Raw genomic sequence first — 18417 nt, 5'->3', positions numbered from 1 at the left:
GGGCGCGGGGGGCGCGGTGCCGTGGGCTCGCCCGCCTGCCTATCGCCAATGCGCGCTCGAGGCCCCCGCGTCCCCGCGCCTTATTCGATTGCCTCCCGGGACCGGATCCCGTGCGGAGCCCCCCTACAACCGGCCTCCGCTCTGCCTCCAGCAGGTTGCCGCTACGCTGCCCCCTGTGCTGGGTTTCGGTGGTTCCGCCCGCCCTGCCCCGCCCCGCCGCGCCGCGCCGCACGTCCCCCTGACGCCGGACGCTGCAGACGCCAGCAGCGTGGCCCGGGCGGGCGGGGCGCTGAAGGTGAGTGTGCGCTTTTGAGCGGCGGCGGCTTGAGCTCGCGCGTCCGCAGTGATGAGCTACGACCGCGCCATCACCGTCTTCTCGCCCGACGGCCACCTCTTCCAAGTGGAGTACGCGCAGGAGGCGGTCAAGAAGGGCTCCACCGCGGTGAGCCGGCCGGGGGCCTGCGTGGCGGGGTGCAAAAGGAAGCGGGGCACGGAGACCAGGGCCTGGAGGCCGTGCTATCTGCTGGCGGCGGGTGGACGGGAGGTGACGGGAGCTGAACGGTGACGACGTAGGAAGGGCGCCGTGCCGCGGGGCCTGCGCCGCGCTCCCTAGAGAGCCGAGCGACTTTGCCTGTCTTTCCCACTGCGGAGCGTCTAGGCGAGCGCATCCCCGGGGCTGGGCCGGGGCCATCTTGGTGCTGTGTGCGCGGCGCGGACGGCGGAGGCCGCAGGTGCGCGCGGGCAGCGGGAGGCTGGCTGTATCCGGCGCCGGTAGGGACTTTTGGATTTGCGAGCTAGGCGTTATGGATGAACAAAGGGCGGTTCATGGTCCCTGCGATGGTGACAGGCTGCTTCCGGGTCCGCCTGCGCCATCGACGCTGCGTTCTGGTTCCGGTGGGCCCCTTTCACCGCGCCCCCGGTTTTGTTCAAAGACCTTATCGCTATTTGGAAAGGGGCTGCCTCACACCTGCAAGAGTCAGCAGTGAGACAGTTTTGGTTTTGGTTTTGGTTTTTCCGGAGTCACCGGATCTTCGGGAACACACGTGGTTCCGAGTCTTGAAGCGCTTGCAAGAACCCAAGAACTCTGGAATGACCAGGCTTGGAAGTGCAGGCCTATATACTTCTGGCATTTAGAAGGTTGAGGAGGCTCGAAAATCTTACAAGTACAAAACCAGCTTGGGCTTCTAAAATTAAAGACCCTCTTTGTGCTTGTGTGTATGTGTGCATTATTAACGTGTTTTTTTAAAAGTTATTTTTATGTGCATTTGGCATTTTGTCTACATATATGTCTGTGTGAGGGCGTCAGATTCCCTGGAACTGGAGTCGCCATGTGGGTGCTGGGAATTGAACCTGGGGTCTTCTGGAAGAGCAGCCAGTACTCTTTTTTTTTTTTTTTTTTTTTTTTTGGGCTGGGGACCGAACCCAGGGCTTTGCGCTTCCTAGGTAAGCGCTCTACCACTGAGCTAAATCCCCAGCCCCTAAAAATGATTTATTTTTACTTTATGGGCATTGGTATTTTTGCCTGCATGTGTATGTCTGTGTGAAGATGTTGGTTCCCCTGGAACAGGAGTTATAGACATTGTGAGCTGCCATATGGGTGCTGGGAATTGAACCTCAGTCCTTTTCGGAGCTGGGGACCGAACCCAGGGCCTTGGGCTTCCTAGGCAAGCGCTGTACCACTGAGCTAAATCCCCAACCCCATCAGCCAGTACTCTTAACCGCTGAGCCATTTCTCCAACCTTAAGAGATATGGCTAATGAGAAACCTTCTTTCAAAAACAAAACAAAAACCTGTGAGGCCGGTAAGATAGAGAAATCTTATCTTGCTCTGAGGACCCCAGAACCCATTTTTGTTTTTTAAAGGCAACTGCACCCAGGGACAGACGTACTTGGAATCCCAGCATCCCAGCGCCTTGGAGGCAGAGGCAGGAAGATACATTGAGCTTGCTGATCAGTTAGTGTAGCAGAATCTGTGAGCTTCATTCCGGTTCAGTGTGAGGCTGTCTCAAAAACAAACAAGCAAAAAAACATTGGCAGGCTGGACAGATGATGCAGTAGTTAAAAAGTGCAGGTCTGCTCTTAAAGAGTCCTGAGTTTAGTTTACAGCACCCAGGTTGTAAGGATCAAAACTGCCACGCTCCAAGGGTCCCAGCACCTTTGGCCTCCCTGGGCAGCTACACTAGGTGTACGGACACAACATACTTAAAACTGCTTTTGAAGTTGGGGAAGGGATTGAGGAAGACACTAGGGGTCTCCATGCGCTCAGTAGGAATCGTCTGGAATCTAGGGTGTCTGTCTCCTGAGCTCCCACCTGGCAGCTGCTTGCTGCACCCAGCTGGCTTCTCTGGATCCAGAAGGAACTTGTGAAATCACTCTGGGCCCTTGGTAGGCCCTGTAGAAGGTTTCCGATATCTGGAGGACTGGCTCCAATGATCCTGTCCCAAGTCAGAGGGAGCTGCCACCGAGATGTGCTCTCTGCCCAACCGCCCTTTCAGGGATTGCTACATTTGTTTCTATTCCTCTCTTGATTGAAGGGTTAAGTGTCAGTGAAGTTTCCTGGGTTTATTGTGGGGTTTTGTTGTTTTAACAAAACCTCACTCATTCGATTTTACCAGTGAAGATTCAGGAACCCTATGCGGGGTGAAAGCCTACTGGCTCAGAGGCCAAAAAGAACCCAGCTGACCTTCTCAGTCAATATCCCACAACCATCCCCCTTTAAAACAAAAAAAAAAAACCCTTCCAACTAAATGTCCCTTCTTTCTGCTTCCTGTTTGTCTCTATCCATCCTCTTGATTTCCGCTTACTCTATCTTTTTTTTTTCCTTAATGTTCTCGGTAGGCCACATATGGGTAGGCATACTTTTCCTGTGGAGCTATGCCAACTATGCCTCTTGACCTAAGATTGGCTTTATTTAATCCTGTTTACAATATTCAAGCAGAAAGTCTGGTGCTTTGTAGCACACTGGGTCCTGCCAGTGCTAGGTGCCTTGCGAACAGGCATTTAGTCAGTTCAGGCTCCCACTCTGGGTCTCGGGACTGACTAGTCAGCTAGGATACAGGTGTGAGCACCTCGGTGTTTTGAGGACACGACATTGGCATTCTGGTCCTGATAACTTGTCCTAGTCCAAGGAGTGGATCTGGGTCCTCATTTGCGGTACAGTGTATCGAGCAGTAGACTAGATATGAGTGGGCATACTTTCTTGTGGGGCTCCTGCACCAAGCCCTGTGGATGTGCCTAACCCTGTTCCACTCTGCTGTGTCAGAAATTAGCAGCTGTCCTCATACAATTCTTTCCAGTTTTAGTATATGTGCTGCCGAAACGAGCACCCTCATACAATTTTTAAAGGTGACTTTAAGTGTTTTCATTTAAGGTTGGTGTTCGAGGAAGGGACATTGTTGTTCTTGGTGTGGAAAAGAAGTCGGTGGCCAAGCTACAAGATGAAAGAACGGTCCGGAAAATCTGTGCTCTGGACGATAATGTCTGCATGGCCTTTGCAGGTATGAGTTGGACCTCGGTGGCGAGTGGAGCGTTGGTGACCGGTTGAGGGGATGGGCGGTTGTGACGCATGTAAACTGGGTAAATGGAGAACCATTAAAAGAAGTGGCTATGAATCTCTGAGTTCCGGGCTAGCCTGGACTACAGAGCAAGAAAAGCAGTTGTAGCTTGGGGTCTCTCCTGGGGATTCTTGGACCTGGCTGCTGCTGTTTGTCATATCCGTACTGTCAACTGTCACTGACTCCAGTCAGAGAGCACCTGTGGCTGGAGGGATCACGGGAGCCTTCTTGCCCTCACTCTCACCACAGAGATGGCAGTTGCTGTCTTCAGCAGATCCAGCCTAGGAAGTCTCAGTTCCCCTAAACAAAACTGAGTGCCAGCATGACTGGATTCGAGGCTGTTGGTGAACTTGCTTCTTGGGACAGCTTGCGGAAGGAAGCTGGTGTGCTTTGGGGTCTGATGATCACACGCTGTGTGGCTTGTTGTCCTTTTACTCAGTTGTAGCCTCTGTCTCAGGTCTCACTGCCGATGCAAGGATAGTCATCAACAGAGCCAGGGTAGAGTGCCAGAGCCACCGGCTGACCGTGGAGGACCCAGTGACTGTGGAGTACATCACCCGCTACATTGCCAGTCTGAAGCAGGTAGGTGCTTGTGGCTTGTGCCATGTGACTTCATCTTGCCCCTACAGCACCGTTCTGGTGCATCTTCTGGCTTGGAGCTGTCCCCACTCTGTTCTCTGGAGGGGAATACAAGTGTTTGTCTTGCTACTTTAATAGAGAGGGGGCTGAAAGGCGCCCCCAACTCTGTGGTAAGATGCTTGTGGACTTTAGAGGCAGCTTATAGCTGGAGCATGTCTGCCTGTGTTGTGGTGACTTCCACTAGTCTCAGTTAAGATGGGTGATGCATGGGCTGGAGAAATAATGGCTTAGCAGTTAAGAGCATTAGCTGCTCCAAGGACCTAGGTTCAATTCCCAGCACTCACAAAATAGTTTACAGGCAGTCTAACTCCATTTGCAGGATCTCTAACCCCTCCTCCTGACACCAGACACAAATATGGTGCACATTCATGTAGGCAGACACACACATAAACCTCTAAAGAGGGCAGGCACACGACAGTTGCCAGTCCTGGGTGTGTCTAAGAGGAAAGGGATGTATTGAAGACTGTTCTCCAGTTTCACTGTCTGAATTGCAGGTTGCTTGTGGGAAGCTTAGTGTTTTTTTCTTTACTAACCACTTGTCCGCCTGGCATGAATATTGTGGTTGACCGTGCTTGCTGCTTTTCCTTCCAGCGTTACACACAGAGCAATGGGCGCAGGCCATTTGGTATCTCTGCCCTAATTGTGGGTTTCGACTTCGATGGCACCCCCAGACTCTATCAGACTGACCCCTCAGGCACATACCATGCTTGGAAGGTAAGACTGTTTCAGGACAGGGGAACTTTGGGCTGTTGGGAGGTACAGAGCTGACATCAGCAAATGCATAACCTCTGAGCTCAGTTCTGTACGCACTGCCTTCTTGTTCCATCGTGTGTGTGTATGAAATCGGGACATTCTACATTCCCGATTGGTGTTGCATCAGGAGAATGGGTTATAATAGGATTTATAATAGGATTTTCATTGTTGGCAAAGAGCAATAGCAGGTGATGATAGTGTGCACCTCCTGTCCGCCCCCCCCTCATAAAAAAAAAAAAAAAGGTAGGGCCTGGGTCTGTGCCATCACCTCCCACTTCTGGAGAGCTAACTGCAGTCCATGGGAGGAAGAGGCAGCCACTAGCCAGCCACTCAGACCGGCTCTACTAACACACGTTTTAGGCCAATGCCATAGGCCGGGGTGCCAAGTCGGTGCGTGAATTTCTGGAGAAGAACTACACAGATGATGCCATTGAAACAGACGATCTGACCATCAAACTGGTGATCAAGGCGCTGCTGGAAGTGAGTGCACTCGGGACAACCCCCACCCCCACCCTGACAGGGCGGGCCTGCTGGGTGGCAGTGTGTTCTGTATACAGGTGGACAGGCTTGCCTAGGGCAGAACATGAGACGCAGTCTGAGCTTGCTCAGGTGACTGTCTTTCCTGAGGTGTGTTGCTAAATTGTGGAAATAGGATGCAAGTAGGTTAAGCCAGAGTGAATAGCTGGAAATACAGGCCTTGAGTCCCAGTGGCCATTGCTGCCTATTGAAGAGTAGTTGTAGACTGGAGGTTACATAGCCATCTTGCTTGAGTAGGCCTGACCCAGCAGCATTTGGGACAATAGATGTCCCATTTCTATGGTAGGTTTAGTCATGAGCCAAAATTTAGGTCCGTGTGAGGCCAGACACACCTCCACTCTTTTGCCTTCAAGGTGGTCCAGTCAGGTGGCAAAAACATTGAACTTGCTGTCATGAGGCGGGATCAGCCCCTCAAGGTAAGCCTACTGTTGGGTGGGTGGAGAGGGCTCCTTACACCTTACCTCCTATACCCAGTGTCAGTTACACATCCGCATGGACATTGATTTTTGCCTTATTGATGTCATTTTCTTAGCCTGCAGGGCTGAAATGCCTTGGAAAACCTCCTCCCCAGGCTGTGATGTTTGCCTCTGAAGTTTATTTTCTCACAGGCTATTTCTTATGGATTAGCTTCTGGCCCTTGTCTAAAAACATTCCCGCTCCTGTCTGACACCCCCTGCTGGTTCCTAGGTCATGCCTTGTGCCTAGCTAGTGAGGCTCCACAGGGCTCTTTAGCCTCCCTCCCCGTGGTGCTGCACTTGTGTAGAGATTGACCATGGGTGTGCTTCTTGTGGGGTGGGTAGATTCTAAGTCCTGAAGAAATTGAGAAGTATGTTGCTGAAATCGAGAAGGAGAAAGAAGAAAATGAAAAGAAGAAGCAGAAGAAAGCATCTTGAGGGCAGCGGTCAGAGCAGCTTTGAGCCTCCATCCGAGCAAACGGGTGCTGTGGGCCTTGTGGCCATTTGTCGGAGTCCAATAAACTACTACGTTTTTTAACTCTGTGATGAGAACCTGTCATTTGGGTGCAGTTGTGGTTAAGGTGGGATCACTTCAACCCACTCTCAGGGCCCATGGTGAATGCAGGCCCTGGGTTCTAAATACATTTCCTTTCTGACGTTTGATAGTCTTTACAGGTACAAATGAAATAACGAAAGCCTTCAGGGCTGGGGCTTTGTTCCAGCACTAGTTTGAGTCCTTGCACTGTGGTGTAAGTAACTCAGGCCTAGCCTGTGAGGCCTGGAGATAGCACAGCTAACACTAGTGGTGCTTTTCCAAAGACTTACGTCCGATGACTTAGAACTGTCTCCAGTTCACAACGTCAAATTTCCTACATTAACCATGAAGCTACCTTTTTCCTTGGCCAGAAATGCACTTCCTCTTGGCTTCTAGACCAGTTTATCTTTCTACCGTCTACTTTAGCTTATGACTTCCCCTACTCTGCCCCTGGGTTTTTTAACCAGTTTTTATAATTTAAAAAAAAAAAAAAAGGACTTGGATCAAACTTATGCCTAGCACACATCTGTGTGACTTAATGCTGTTATCTTTGCAGAAAGAAATCCTGTTCAGTTTACTGGTTAAGGATGCTACTGGCATGTATACCACCTAACACATACATTCTTATCAGTGGTCCCAAGACTGACAGGCTCCTCCACCAGCCTGATGACCATGTGTCTGCTCTACTAGACTGGAGTGTTCATCCCAGCAACATAGCCTGGCGAGAGCCACCCAACTCGACTACTTGTCTGGCCCACCACGTTGTTCTCTGTAAGCACCTGACTCCTAGCCTGCAGGTGCTCCAGGCCTGACGAGTGCCTGTTTCTGACAGGCACGACACAGTGACTGACGGAGGCAGCACTTGAAGAGTTGAATGTTTATTTAGTTTGCATTACCCCAACAGTAGCCCCAATGCTATGTTCTACTCTCAGCTATGAAGTCCTACAAAAATAAAGCCAGGCTTTTATGTGACTTCATCAATACAGAACTAAAGCTTTGTTGCTATTTTGAAGGGGTTTTGGTTATCAAGGTGCTTATTTTCAACAAAATGTCCTGTCAGAGGATGCATGCTTATACAGAAAACCTGACACTCTCATGCAACAAATTTATGTCCCCACCCTCCCTCCACCACCTTTAAAATAAACACTAACTATTTACAATTGAGGAAAAAGGCCAGTGACCTTGAAAAGGGAAAAAAAAAAAAAAAAAAAAAAAAAAAGACTGGCTCATTTCAAAGTGAATGAGAACACTTAAGTGCAGCCAGAAGCTGACAAGGACAGGAAGGTCGGGCACACCACAAGAGCTTGCCTTGGGTTTGAACACTATGCCTCAGTGCCTGTGGAAGGAAGGCAAGCTCTACATGACACTCAGGCCCTTCCCACTACACTTCACTCATCCCCTTAGCCCCCAGCATGAACATCACTGGTTCATTACACAACATGATCCATGAAACACCCCCCCACCCCGTCCCTGCCCGGGCCCTCCCACCCCATATGACTGGCTCACCCTGTGCTGGCCCTGCCTGGCTCCTGAGACTTCCCACTTTTAGCAGTTGGGGTACCAGACCAGCAGCACCAGGGGCCAGATGGGTTGCAGAGACATTTGGACACTGCATGTGCCAAATAAAATTTGGTTCCATTTTAAGAGTCAAAGCTGTCATTAAAAAAAAAAAAAGTTACAAAGTGAGGATTGAGCCTTTGCCTATAGAAACCTTTTTGCAAAATACCAAAACCTTACTATTAGGCTGTGTGCAACCAAGAAGGAAATGTAGGTCAAGACACCTTCAGGGGTCACCTACAAGTACTTCCCAAAAACCAAGTGGTTCTAACTCTCAGACCAAGTCCAAGTTAGGTTAAGTCCAAAACTAAGTAGCAGTATGAGGGTTCCAGACTGGTAAACAAGGTCCACTTCTGCAGACTGTAGCCTTTCCTTCTGTCCTTATCTTCTGGGCAGCACCACGGCTGCTTCAGGACCCTGTGAGGACGGGAAGTGAGTGTGGCCAAGAGGTACCTACTATGCAGCTGTCTATTCCCCCACCCCCTGGTGACCAGAGGGAATAGAGGTAGAAGTCCTGGCCCCTCCATATCCCACATGGCCCTGCACAGGGATGGTCCAGCCATTTGTTCCACAATACTGAGTTAACAACAGCTCCTGACTCAGTGGCCGCTGGGCTTCCATTCTCACTTAGAGACCACACTGCAGAAGTCCTCAGCTCACCAATGACCAAGCCATAGCCCTGGCCCTCCCATTCAGACCAAGCAGGGGCCTGGTTATGGTGCTCCCTGCTCTTAGGATCCGCCTGTGGTATTAAGGGTCATGATCCATGCTATGGCGCAGCTGTGAGCAGACAGGCTTGCTCCCCGGCTTCTAAGCAGCGTCTAGGGATGCTCGCCTACCACCTCCCACCCGAGGATCCAGAGGTTCCCCACTCACTTGTACTGCAGCCTTATACCCGGCCAGTCCCAGCTCGGTGGGAAGTGGGGTTGCGCCGTGTTGTCCCATTTCCTCTGCCTCCTCGGAATCCACCACGTGAACTGCGGCCACGAAGGAACCTCCCTGACACTCCAAAAGTCTCGGTGTTCAGCTTCCTCTCCTCAGCCCATGTCGTCCGCCTCGAACTAACCAAGAGATGCGTTAAGATCTGACTGCAGTGGGCAACAACTAAAGTTTTTGTCCTTCGATAATTCAGAGGAAGAATGGCCTCTGCCACATTGTTAGAGGCAGGGCCACTGCCTGAGAACGTGAACCCTCATCAGAGGATCAGGTCTCCTGCAGTCACAAGGTCACCACTCCCCATCTAAGCCTCCACCTGAGCCATCTAGCTGTCTCATACTAGCCCGGCTTCAACCACTGTCACCAAGACACTGTGCAAATCAGCAACTTCTCCTGACTGGCTGAGCCCTCACTTAGCTTATAGCCAAGCCATCACCCTGCAGACTATTCTGATGCACAGCCACATGCATGTCTTGGCTTCACCTACAAAGTCCCTTCCTCCACTTCTGCAGCTGCTGCTGAGCACTGGCCACACCTCTTGTACCTGGTAATGACACAGCTGGGTCTAAGTCCTTTCCTTTGCTTGTTTCTTGCTTCAGTTGCTCCCCTGGTAAAGGGTGTGCACGGCTCAGGCTACCCAGCTCACTTCCTGCTCTTCAGTGGCTGGGTTGGCTGCATGCCCAGTACTCAACCAACAAGACTCCCGGGTCTGTTTGTACACTAGTCTTCTGTGAAGACTACCATAACAGTCTGGGGTGCTCATATGGCTGACACAAACCATACCACAGAACTTCCAACACTTGCGAGTAAGGGATGCTCAACCAATTGCCTAATCAGCAAGGTGCTCAAGGCTGGTGGGCAGATCAGCCAGAGAACATGAGCATGGGAGGAAGGCTTGGAGGAAAGCAGAGAGCAAAGACCTGACCTCACAAGTCCTGCTCAAGCTCAGATACCAGAAGCTTCTGCTAGCAAGCCTAGCAGACAGGGGCAGACCCGGCTGGGCCTTCTGCTTATCATGTAGAATGTAAGATCATAGAACATGCACTCCGAATAGAAGCTCCAGGCTTGACTCGGGGCCAGTGCATCTTGTCACCTGCTTCCAGGACCTAGAAACACTCACCTCTTCCAAGTGCACCTGGGCCTTACCTTGTTTTGAGTTCAGAAGAGATGTTGTCAAAGAAGGACTTGGATTTGTCATAGTAACAGTTGGGCCCCAGAAGATCCTCCTCAGGAGGAGTCTCTTCACTCTGGGCCATCACAGCTGGGTCCTTCTCATCCCCCTTTTCAGCTTTGTCGTCTATAAAGATAAATGGAGCACAAAGGTCCAGAAACAAACACTACCCAGTGGTCTCCTGCTGGGGGCCACTCTGCAGCCTTCTTAGGCTGAGGACAATGGGCCTGACCAGAATATTTCATACCAAATATTCCTTTTCCTCTTACTGCAAGTTACAAGTTTCACAAACCCACCCAACACATCTCATTTATTTCTCGGTTTATTCCAATTTCCACATTGGTCAGGACCCCAACTCCCGAGTGACACGAGTCCTTCTGTCTTAACATGTTCTAAGGATTCTCTCTTTGGGGAGAACTTTCAAATGAATCAGACCTTTAAAATTCAGTTTCTTCTTAAACTCTTTATCAAGCTCCTCTCGGTTGAACTGGGCATTCGCACTCTCAAAATCAAAGTCACCTTCAAACTTGATTGTGTTTTCCTTAACATTAGTTGGGCGATTTTGCCCTCTGGAACGATTTCTTGTTCTCCGATTGCCTACGTGGAGAAAAACAGCATGGCTGAAGTCACCAATTTATTTCCAGCTTGATCAAAAGCAGCTCAGGCACAGCTCACTGAAGCATCACCTTAGTCCCGAGTCCCCAGCACAGGCAAGCAAAGCACAGACTACTGCTCATGGCTATGGACTCAAGTGGCCATGGGCGTTACCTGACCGCCTCCGTGGAGGTCTTCTGTTCTCATCATTCACCTGCCCTTGAGCGTGCACAGGTGCCGGCTGGACTACATCTAAGGTGCAAAGGGAGAAGTGAGGGAAAGCTCCTGCAGAAGAAGCTAGAACCCAGCCACCAAAGCAGACCACCGCTGCCGCCACTGCCACCACATGCAGCCCACGGGAAGGACTGAGGCTGCCCATAGGCCTGCCTGCAAAAGCATGTGGTTTGGGCTAGAATAAGGCTTTAAAACACAACTCAGTGAAAACTTCACTAGGAACACAGAGCAAACTACAGGGAAATCAGTGTTCAAGTACCGCTGGCAGGCTTGCTGCTTGGCTGAGCCTGGCGACCATTGAGCTGTGTCGCCGAGGTGACCTTGCTGGGCAACAGCTTCTTAGCATTCAAGTTATCAACAGAACTAGTCTGGACAGCCTGCTCCACCATGGGGCTCTTGCCGACTGGGGTAGACGGGAACCCAGCTCCTGAGAGGAAGAGAGAAGGAGAGTTTAGAGCAGCTGAGCGGAGAGAGCTTAACCACCTCAGCCAGCTCTCTGGCTGGCACCTTGGGGATAGGACAGAGGTAACATACGGTCTAGAAAATCTGAACCTAGGGTTTACTCTCCCAGGCTGGCCCATTCCCTTTGAAGCTGGTCCAAAGTGACAAAAGAAACCAAGTCACAGTGTGGCACCAAAGCCAATTCTCTAGGAGCACAACTCCAAGTTAACTACGAGGAGAGGAAAGTCGCTGTGCTACCAATGGGAACTCCCCTAGGTTTACCAACAGGTTTTCTAGGCCAGCTCTGACCAACCCTGAAGGGGTCAACAGTCCTGAAACAAATTCAGAATTCAAGAAACGCTGGAGAACCACCAACCCAGCCTGGGATCATCTAGAAAGTACAGTAGTTAAACCTGAAGTTAAATTCTTCAACAGCTTTCTGAAAACCAGAATGAAGTGAGTTAGGACTACAATGAAGGTTCTCAACCAAGTTTCTCAAAGAACAAACCCTTCATAAGCAAGGTCAGGCTGCCAGCTGCCTACTACAGGAGACTATACCCCACTCCCCACAAAACAATTCTCTGACACTGGCAAAACATGAAGGGCCTCCAGTACTCTCTGCTGCCCCTTGACCTCTCCCCACCCCCAGTCCTGTAACCCATGGGAACATTACATTCTTCAGGGCTGTGTGGAACTGGACTGAGACATGAAGAAGAAGTTTTGATTAAGGCAAAACAAAATGAAAACACTGATGTGGAGAAACTCCAGGGACAGGGTCAGAGACACCAGCAAGGCAGGTATCCACAAGGTCCTCCTGACACAAACTGAGCTGCACCCATTTCTCAGGCCTGTCATCTCACTGAGCAAGAATGACCTAAAGAAACAAACCGGAAACAGTCTCACAGAAGTAGCTCATATGTGTGGTTTTTAAAAATACTTATGTATACACACACTCACAGCCAACCCCTGGCTGAGTCAGGGATCCCTATGAAGAGTGGTGAAAGGGATTGAAGGAGCTGAAGGGGATGGCAATACCATAGGAAGAACAACAGTATCAACTAACTGGGACCCCTGGGAGCTCCCAGAGAACATGAAGGTTAGTTAGTGGCAAGCCACCCACCAAAGAGCATACACATGGCTGGGCCAGGCCCGGCCTTCCCCTCCTCCCCCTCTCCCTACCCACCACATATGTAGCAGAAGACTGCCTTGTCTGGCCACAGTGGGGGAAGAATTGTCTAATTCTGTAGAGACTTGATGCCTCAGGGAAGAGGGATGCTTGGGAGAGGAGGGTGTTGGGCGGGCGGGGGAGGTACCCTCTCAGAAGCAAAAGGGAAGGGGAATAGGGTGAAGAACTCTGTCTAGAAGCAGGGACCAGGAAGGAGGAACATTTGGAATGTAAATAAAATTTAAACATTTATCTGTGTGTGTGTGTCTGCTTATATGTGTATGAGTATTCTGTGTGTGTGCGTGCATGTGTGCGTGCGTGCGTGCGTGCATGGTATCTGTGTATCACATGCATGCCCAGTATCCTCAGAGGACAGAAGATCAGAGAACCTAGGACTGGAGTTATAGATGGTTGAGAATGACCATGTGAGTGCTGGGAATCAATCAAACCCAAGTCATCTCAAAAAGCATCCAATGCTCTTAACCATTCAACCATCTCTCCAGCCCCTTGTGTGCTTTTTAAGAAGCAATTTTGCCATATGAGTAGATTTATGTGACCAGTCCTAAGAACAATAGAAATATTTCCGGTCATAGCTCTTAATCAGAAAGGACACTGTATGTCCTAATTCAGATACAAAAGCCCTCAGGACTTAGGAGCCCACATATATAGACTGATGGTTTGCTACGCCCCAACCCCTGGGGGCTCCTGAACTGAGGTGTGCAATGAGGAAGACTTGAGCTGGCACCACACATAAAACAGATCTGAGGCCACGAACACGAGGAAGGTGAAGACGCCCTTAAGTGCTGTTGCCTCAGCAGAGACAGCTGAGTGCACGCACAGCAGCACTAACTAGCTGGCTCTCAAGATGGCACTGTTCATGCAGCCAGACACCTGGGGCTGCCATGCAAGCCCCCAACTTGGAATGTCCTGAAGAGACAACTATATGTCTCATCTGAGTTGTTGGGAAACATCCACAGCGGCAATTCAGAACACATTTAAGACCTAGAAAACCCCAACAAAAACCTTTATGTCCTCCCGTGCAACAGCCGTGAACAGGCCAAACCCTAAACCCAGGCAGAGTGAACTGAGTGCTCTGCTGACTCTACTACCCAAGCACAAGCAGTACCCTGGGTCCCTGGGCCTAACGGATGCTCTGTCCCAGCCCCTGCCATCCTGGCTGTTCACCCCTGGCTCTCACAGTCTAAAGACAGCATGCACTTAGTTCTCCAAACTGCTGTTACCCTTGCAAGTGAGCTGAGGTGGCTCTGAGGACATGTCAAGCTCTGAAACAGGCTGTGGAGATGGAGAAGAACTAGGGCTGGAAGCAGCGGCTGAGGCTGGAGGGCTTACCAACTTCTCTGAAGAAGAGAGAGAGAGAAGAGCAAAGAGAAAGCACACAAATAAGTCAGGACATACTTGTCTTATCCTAGCAAGCCTGGAAAGAGCCAAGTGACCTCTCAAATGATGTATTTAGAGCCAGGCTGGGAAGTCACCTGCCACATCAGAACAGCAATCGCAACAGGTGGTCCATAGCATTGGTCTGGAGCTTAATTAACATCCCCTACCTCAGCTACCTGGAATCTGAGAAAGGGGGAATGGACAAGATGTAAACTCTGTTCTTAGGGATGGGGAAAGCATGTATGTATACACATATGTGCACATTCGTGTAGAGGCCATAGGTCAACCTTGGGTGTTGCTTCCTTGGGCGTCATCCACCTTTTTAAAGACAGGATCTCTCAGTTGGCCCAGAACTCACTGATTAGGCTCAATTTGTAGGCTAGCCAGTCTCAGGGGTCTTGCCTATCTCTGACTCCCAGCACTGACAGTGCCCAACTCTCAATGTTTTGAACACAGCTTCAAGGTCAAAGACAGGGCTGATCTCTGGGAGTAGTAAAACCTGTCAGTAGAAACCATGTTTGAGCTGGGCTCTTGCAACATACCAATCTAGGCTACAATAGGACACAGGGTGTTAATAGGCTCTCAGACAGATCTCATCTGTAAAACTACAGCTGCACCAGAACTTGTTTCAGGAGCACTCTGATTTATGTCATCTGGTGCAAAACTCAACATGCTGCCTCTCAGTCTTGGAAACAGTTACTCAACACTATGAGCTCAAGCTGCGCTGACGTAATTTATCAGGAGCAGTTAGCATACAAGAGTCCAGCAGCTGTAGGACATGAAGCCTGCCTGGCTCTCAGGGTGCATGACTCCACTGTACGGTGATCATGGTAAGAGTAGTCGCGCACACAAAACGGTCACTCACCTAGACCTAAGGAAGCAGCATACTGCTGGCTGAGCAGGGAGCTGGCTGCCAGCTGGCCATACGGTGGCATCCCTCTGAAGGGGCTGTAAGGCACATGCGGCTGGAAGGGCGAGGCGGAGGCAGAGCCCAGGGAGGACTGAACAATGAGACACACAAGTAAGAGTGCTGCAACATCCTGTTACCCTCAAGTCTCCATATACAGCATTTTCTCAGACAGGGAAAGGGTGCCAGGTCTGTCAGTCTGGACTCCTGGTATGGCAAGTAGTTCTGGGCAGTTTCCATTGTTGCCAAACATGCCTTTCCCCCAAACATTTCACTACAGCTGCATGAACTTCTTCACAGATTTAAAAGCCTTACACCTCCCGCCTCTGCCAACAGCAATCTGACTTTTTTTTTTTCTTTTTTTCGGAGCTGGGGACCGAACCCAGGGCCTTGTGCTTGCTAGGCAAGCGCTCTACCACTGAGCTAAATCCCCAACCGCAATCTGACTTTTTTACATGACGAAATGCCACTTTTAGGTGGAGAAAGGCTCCCTTGAAGAGGAACAGCTGTGAGGCTAGAACTATTTACACATCACCAGTGTGTCCTTCCTCTCTCTGCCCACAAACCTGCCTCCAAGATGAGTGTTCATGAGGGCTGCCTGTCCACACCCTCCTGACTCCTTGCAGCCTCTCTAGTCTGGTTGTTACTTTCTGAGTTTTGAGATCTTGAATACCTATCCACCAAAGCTTTTCAGAAATCTGACTTGGGTTCTCCCAAATGCCAACCCTGCACCCTGCCTGCTCCTACCTTTCTAAATATAGCTTCATCTTGGGAACCGGGGCAGTCTAAACTGGAGAGGCCAACAAAGGTCTAAACTTACAAAAGATAATAATTTAGCTGTCCTTCCCCCTTGTAATCCTGGGGTATAACCTACCAGGCAGTCAGGCTTAGTTTAAGACTTTCAAATTTAGTGTCCTACAGTAATACAGTACCACAGCAGAAAACTATTAGTGAACCAACCCCATTACCCCCGAAGACACCCGATGCCATTCAAAGCTGGACTGCTAAGCTGCAGGCACACACCAGGACTAGGCAAGACCACCAGCAGCAACATCTGTACATCAGGCACAGCAAGCTGCAGGTCTCTTCCCCCAGTGGCCTGGCCATGATGAACATATTACCTTGTCAAGTGTACGCTGCTGCATGAATTAACCCCTTTAGGAACAGAAACTGTCTAGAGGAAAAGCAGGCCACAGTTCACTGGAGGGCAATTCCTCAAGCTGAAGGCTCCAGACAAACAGCTGACACGGCCTTTCACGTGGAAGCCTGCCTCTCCCGTGAAGGCACACCCACTCAGAAGTCAACACTCACTCACCTGAACAATAGCAGGGTCCTGAGGGAGAGCATGCTGAGCTTTTGGAGGTTCGCACACAGTGATATCTTTGATATCACTTCCCCGGAAAATGATGTACTCATAAATTTCCTCTCTTGGGGGAGCAGGCCTGTCTGTGGGACGGTCTTCAGTACCAAAGGACCTCACTTAGGGTTGAGAAAAAGACAGGTAAGTTGTTGTCCTTGCCAAGTCCGTTTGCTCGAGCTTCTGACCACAGCACCCTGACACAGCACTCTCAACAATTAGCAGCTACTTAATCTCTCAATTTCCAGCTGACAACACCTATAAAGCACCACGTGGCAAAGATCACAAGGGACAGTAGTTCAGGAAGATGACATGAGAATTTCACTAGAATTCCAAGCCTCACAAGGCTCCCTGATAATCTGCAAAAACCCGTGGACGGACAGAGCTCTTCGCAGACGAGGACGGCGCTGCAGAACCTCTTTTCTCAAATCTGAATTTACAGATGGAACCCTGGGCCCTCATCACAAGCTGCAGCTGAGGAGACTTTGAGGCAAACACGAAAAGTCTCCCTAGCCCTGGTACAAACAACAGGCCATGGTTATTGCAGAAACAAAGGGAACAGGTCCCCAAACTCAGACCTCCAACATTAGCTTCTATGTTCGTAAGGAAATCCTGGACCCAAAGGACCCTCTACAGGATGGATCTAGCTAGCACGGCTCTCTTTGGCAACACTCCTGGGCTGAGGTGAATCTGGTAGCAGGCTTTAAGCAGAAACTCGGATTGTGGACAGGGGCCTACTCTGGGTGTTTCTCCAACTGGGGAATCTCTCGTCAAGTGCAGCATGAAGAGTTCAAGGGAACACCCCCCCCCCCCAACCCTGAGCTCTTCCCTGCAGCACCGCAGTCTGGGTCGGGGCAGCACGCTTCAAATAGAAGGTATGGCTAGGGTTTGGGAGAATGGCTTAGGACTGCAGCACGCCGGCTTCAGATTGGCCTCGACCGTTCTTCCATCCGCACCCTCGTGGGTCTAACCCACCCCGGGAGGGCTGCGGCGCTCAAGCTTCTGGAAAGCCGAAGGAAACGAGCGCCCCATTTAACGCGGAGAAAGAAGACAAAGAAGCTCTGGGCCCTCACGCTGCTGCGACTAGCGCACCGACTCTGGACTTCTCTCAACAAGCCAACCCCTCAAGTGGAAAGGGTCGGGAGAGTTCAAGTTCAGAGCAGGGCAGCCGCAGCTCAACCGACGCCCTAGCTCGGCTGGAGGCTGCACCGGGACTCGACGGGCGGTGGCTACCAAAGGGTTCCAAAGAGAGCGCGCAGGACCCCGGCCCCCCGCCTCGGCGCGTGTCTCGCCCCGCGGGGGCGTCTCTCAGGTGGGGAGGTCTACGGCTTCAAAGCCGCCCCACCCCCTGACACCGGCAGGACCCTGGTCCGCTCCTTCTACGGCCCCCGCCGAAGCGGGGAACACCATTGTGCGGGCAGGCGCGGGGCGGCGAGCTGTTGGGGCGGCAGTTGGGCGCGCGGCGGCGACTGGCCGCTACCTTTAGCGAGCGCCACGGTGGAGTTGTCGGTGTCGATGGTGTAGAGGATGCCCTCGTAGCGGATCTGCGCCTTGGAGATGAGGCTGATCTTGCTGCCCAGATACGGGGTGCCGGACGAGCCGCTCATGGCGGCGGCCGGGGCGCGCAGGGCGCGGGGGACCAGCGCCGGGCCCCGCCCGTTCCGCCGCCGCGCGGTGGCCTGGCCGCCCACTCCTGCGCAGCTCCGCGCCGCCGCCGCCGAGGCGCCTTCTGCCGCGCCTAGGGGCCTGCGGGCCACGAGCGAGCGGGAGAGGGAGCGGAACGAGGCGCTTAGCCGGAGTCTGAGGGGAGCGGGGGAGGAGCGCCGCCGCAGCCACATCCGGGGCCTCCCGCCACCGCGCGCCGCCCCCGTACGCTCGTAGCCCATTGGCTCCTCGCTGCCGGCTCCCTTTAAATATGGCCGCGCCGCCGGCGGTGGGCGGGCCCGCGGCTGCGCAGCTAGGAGCTGACAGCCAGGACCTGCTTCTGTGGGTCTTCCCAGCCGGTTCCCGGCGGGCTCCGCGCAGGGCCTAGGGGCGTGAGACTAAGCGGGCGGGGCGGAGCGCGCGTGCGCGAGGCAGGCGTGAGGCCACTGTTTGCAAACTCGGGGGCGGGGCTGGGGCTGGTCCTGGAGGAGCGCCAGGCTCCTCCCGCCGCGCGTGCCGGAGGCACCCTTCGGGCTCAGGT

At 51.8% G+C, this 18417-nt stretch overlaps 2 protein-coding genes across 7 annotated transcripts; one reads left to right on the top strand and one right to left on the bottom strand.

Annotated features, from left to right (window-relative positions):
* The first annotated feature begins 283 nt into the window (after window positions 1-283).
* Window positions 284-6473, top strand: Psma7 (proteasome 20S subunit alpha 7). Its single transcript, NM_001008217.1, has 7 exons — window positions 284-442; window positions 3370-3496; window positions 4011-4135; window positions 4784-4906; window positions 5306-5425; window positions 5836-5898; window positions 6283-6473. The coding sequence occupies exons 1-7, from the start codon at window positions 347-349 to the stop codon at window positions 6373-6375; spliced, it is 747 nt and encodes a 248-aa protein (NP_001008218.1). The 5' UTR covers window positions 284-346; the 3' UTR covers window positions 6376-6473.
* An 861-nt stretch (window positions 6474-7334) lies between these two features.
* Lsm14b (LSM family member 14B) lies at window positions 7335-18047 on the bottom strand. Of its 6 annotated transcripts, NM_001431812.1 has the most exon segments (10): window positions 7335-8446; window positions 8906-9090; window positions 10112-10262; window positions 10572-10733; window positions 10905-10982; window positions 11224-11391; window positions 13812-13928; window positions 14834-14969; window positions 16191-16354; window positions 17713-18047. In NM_001431812.1, coding segments are annotated over 9 exon segments (1275 nt in total). In that variant the 5' UTR covers window positions 17840-18047; the 3' UTR covers window positions 7335-8446; window positions 8906-8918.
* Between the last annotated feature and the right edge of the window lie 370 nt (window positions 18048-18417).

This window comes from Rattus norvegicus, chromosome 3 (assembly GCF_021556685.1).
Source record: "Rattus norvegicus strain SHRSP/BbbUtx chromosome 3, alternate assembly SHRSP_T2T, whole genome shotgun sequence".
NCBI classification, from domain to species: domain Eukaryota; kingdom Metazoa; phylum Chordata; class Mammalia; order Rodentia; family Muridae; genus Rattus; species Rattus norvegicus.
Note: the sequence above shows the minus strand (reverse complement) of the source record. Positions and strands in the feature narration are given on the sequence as shown.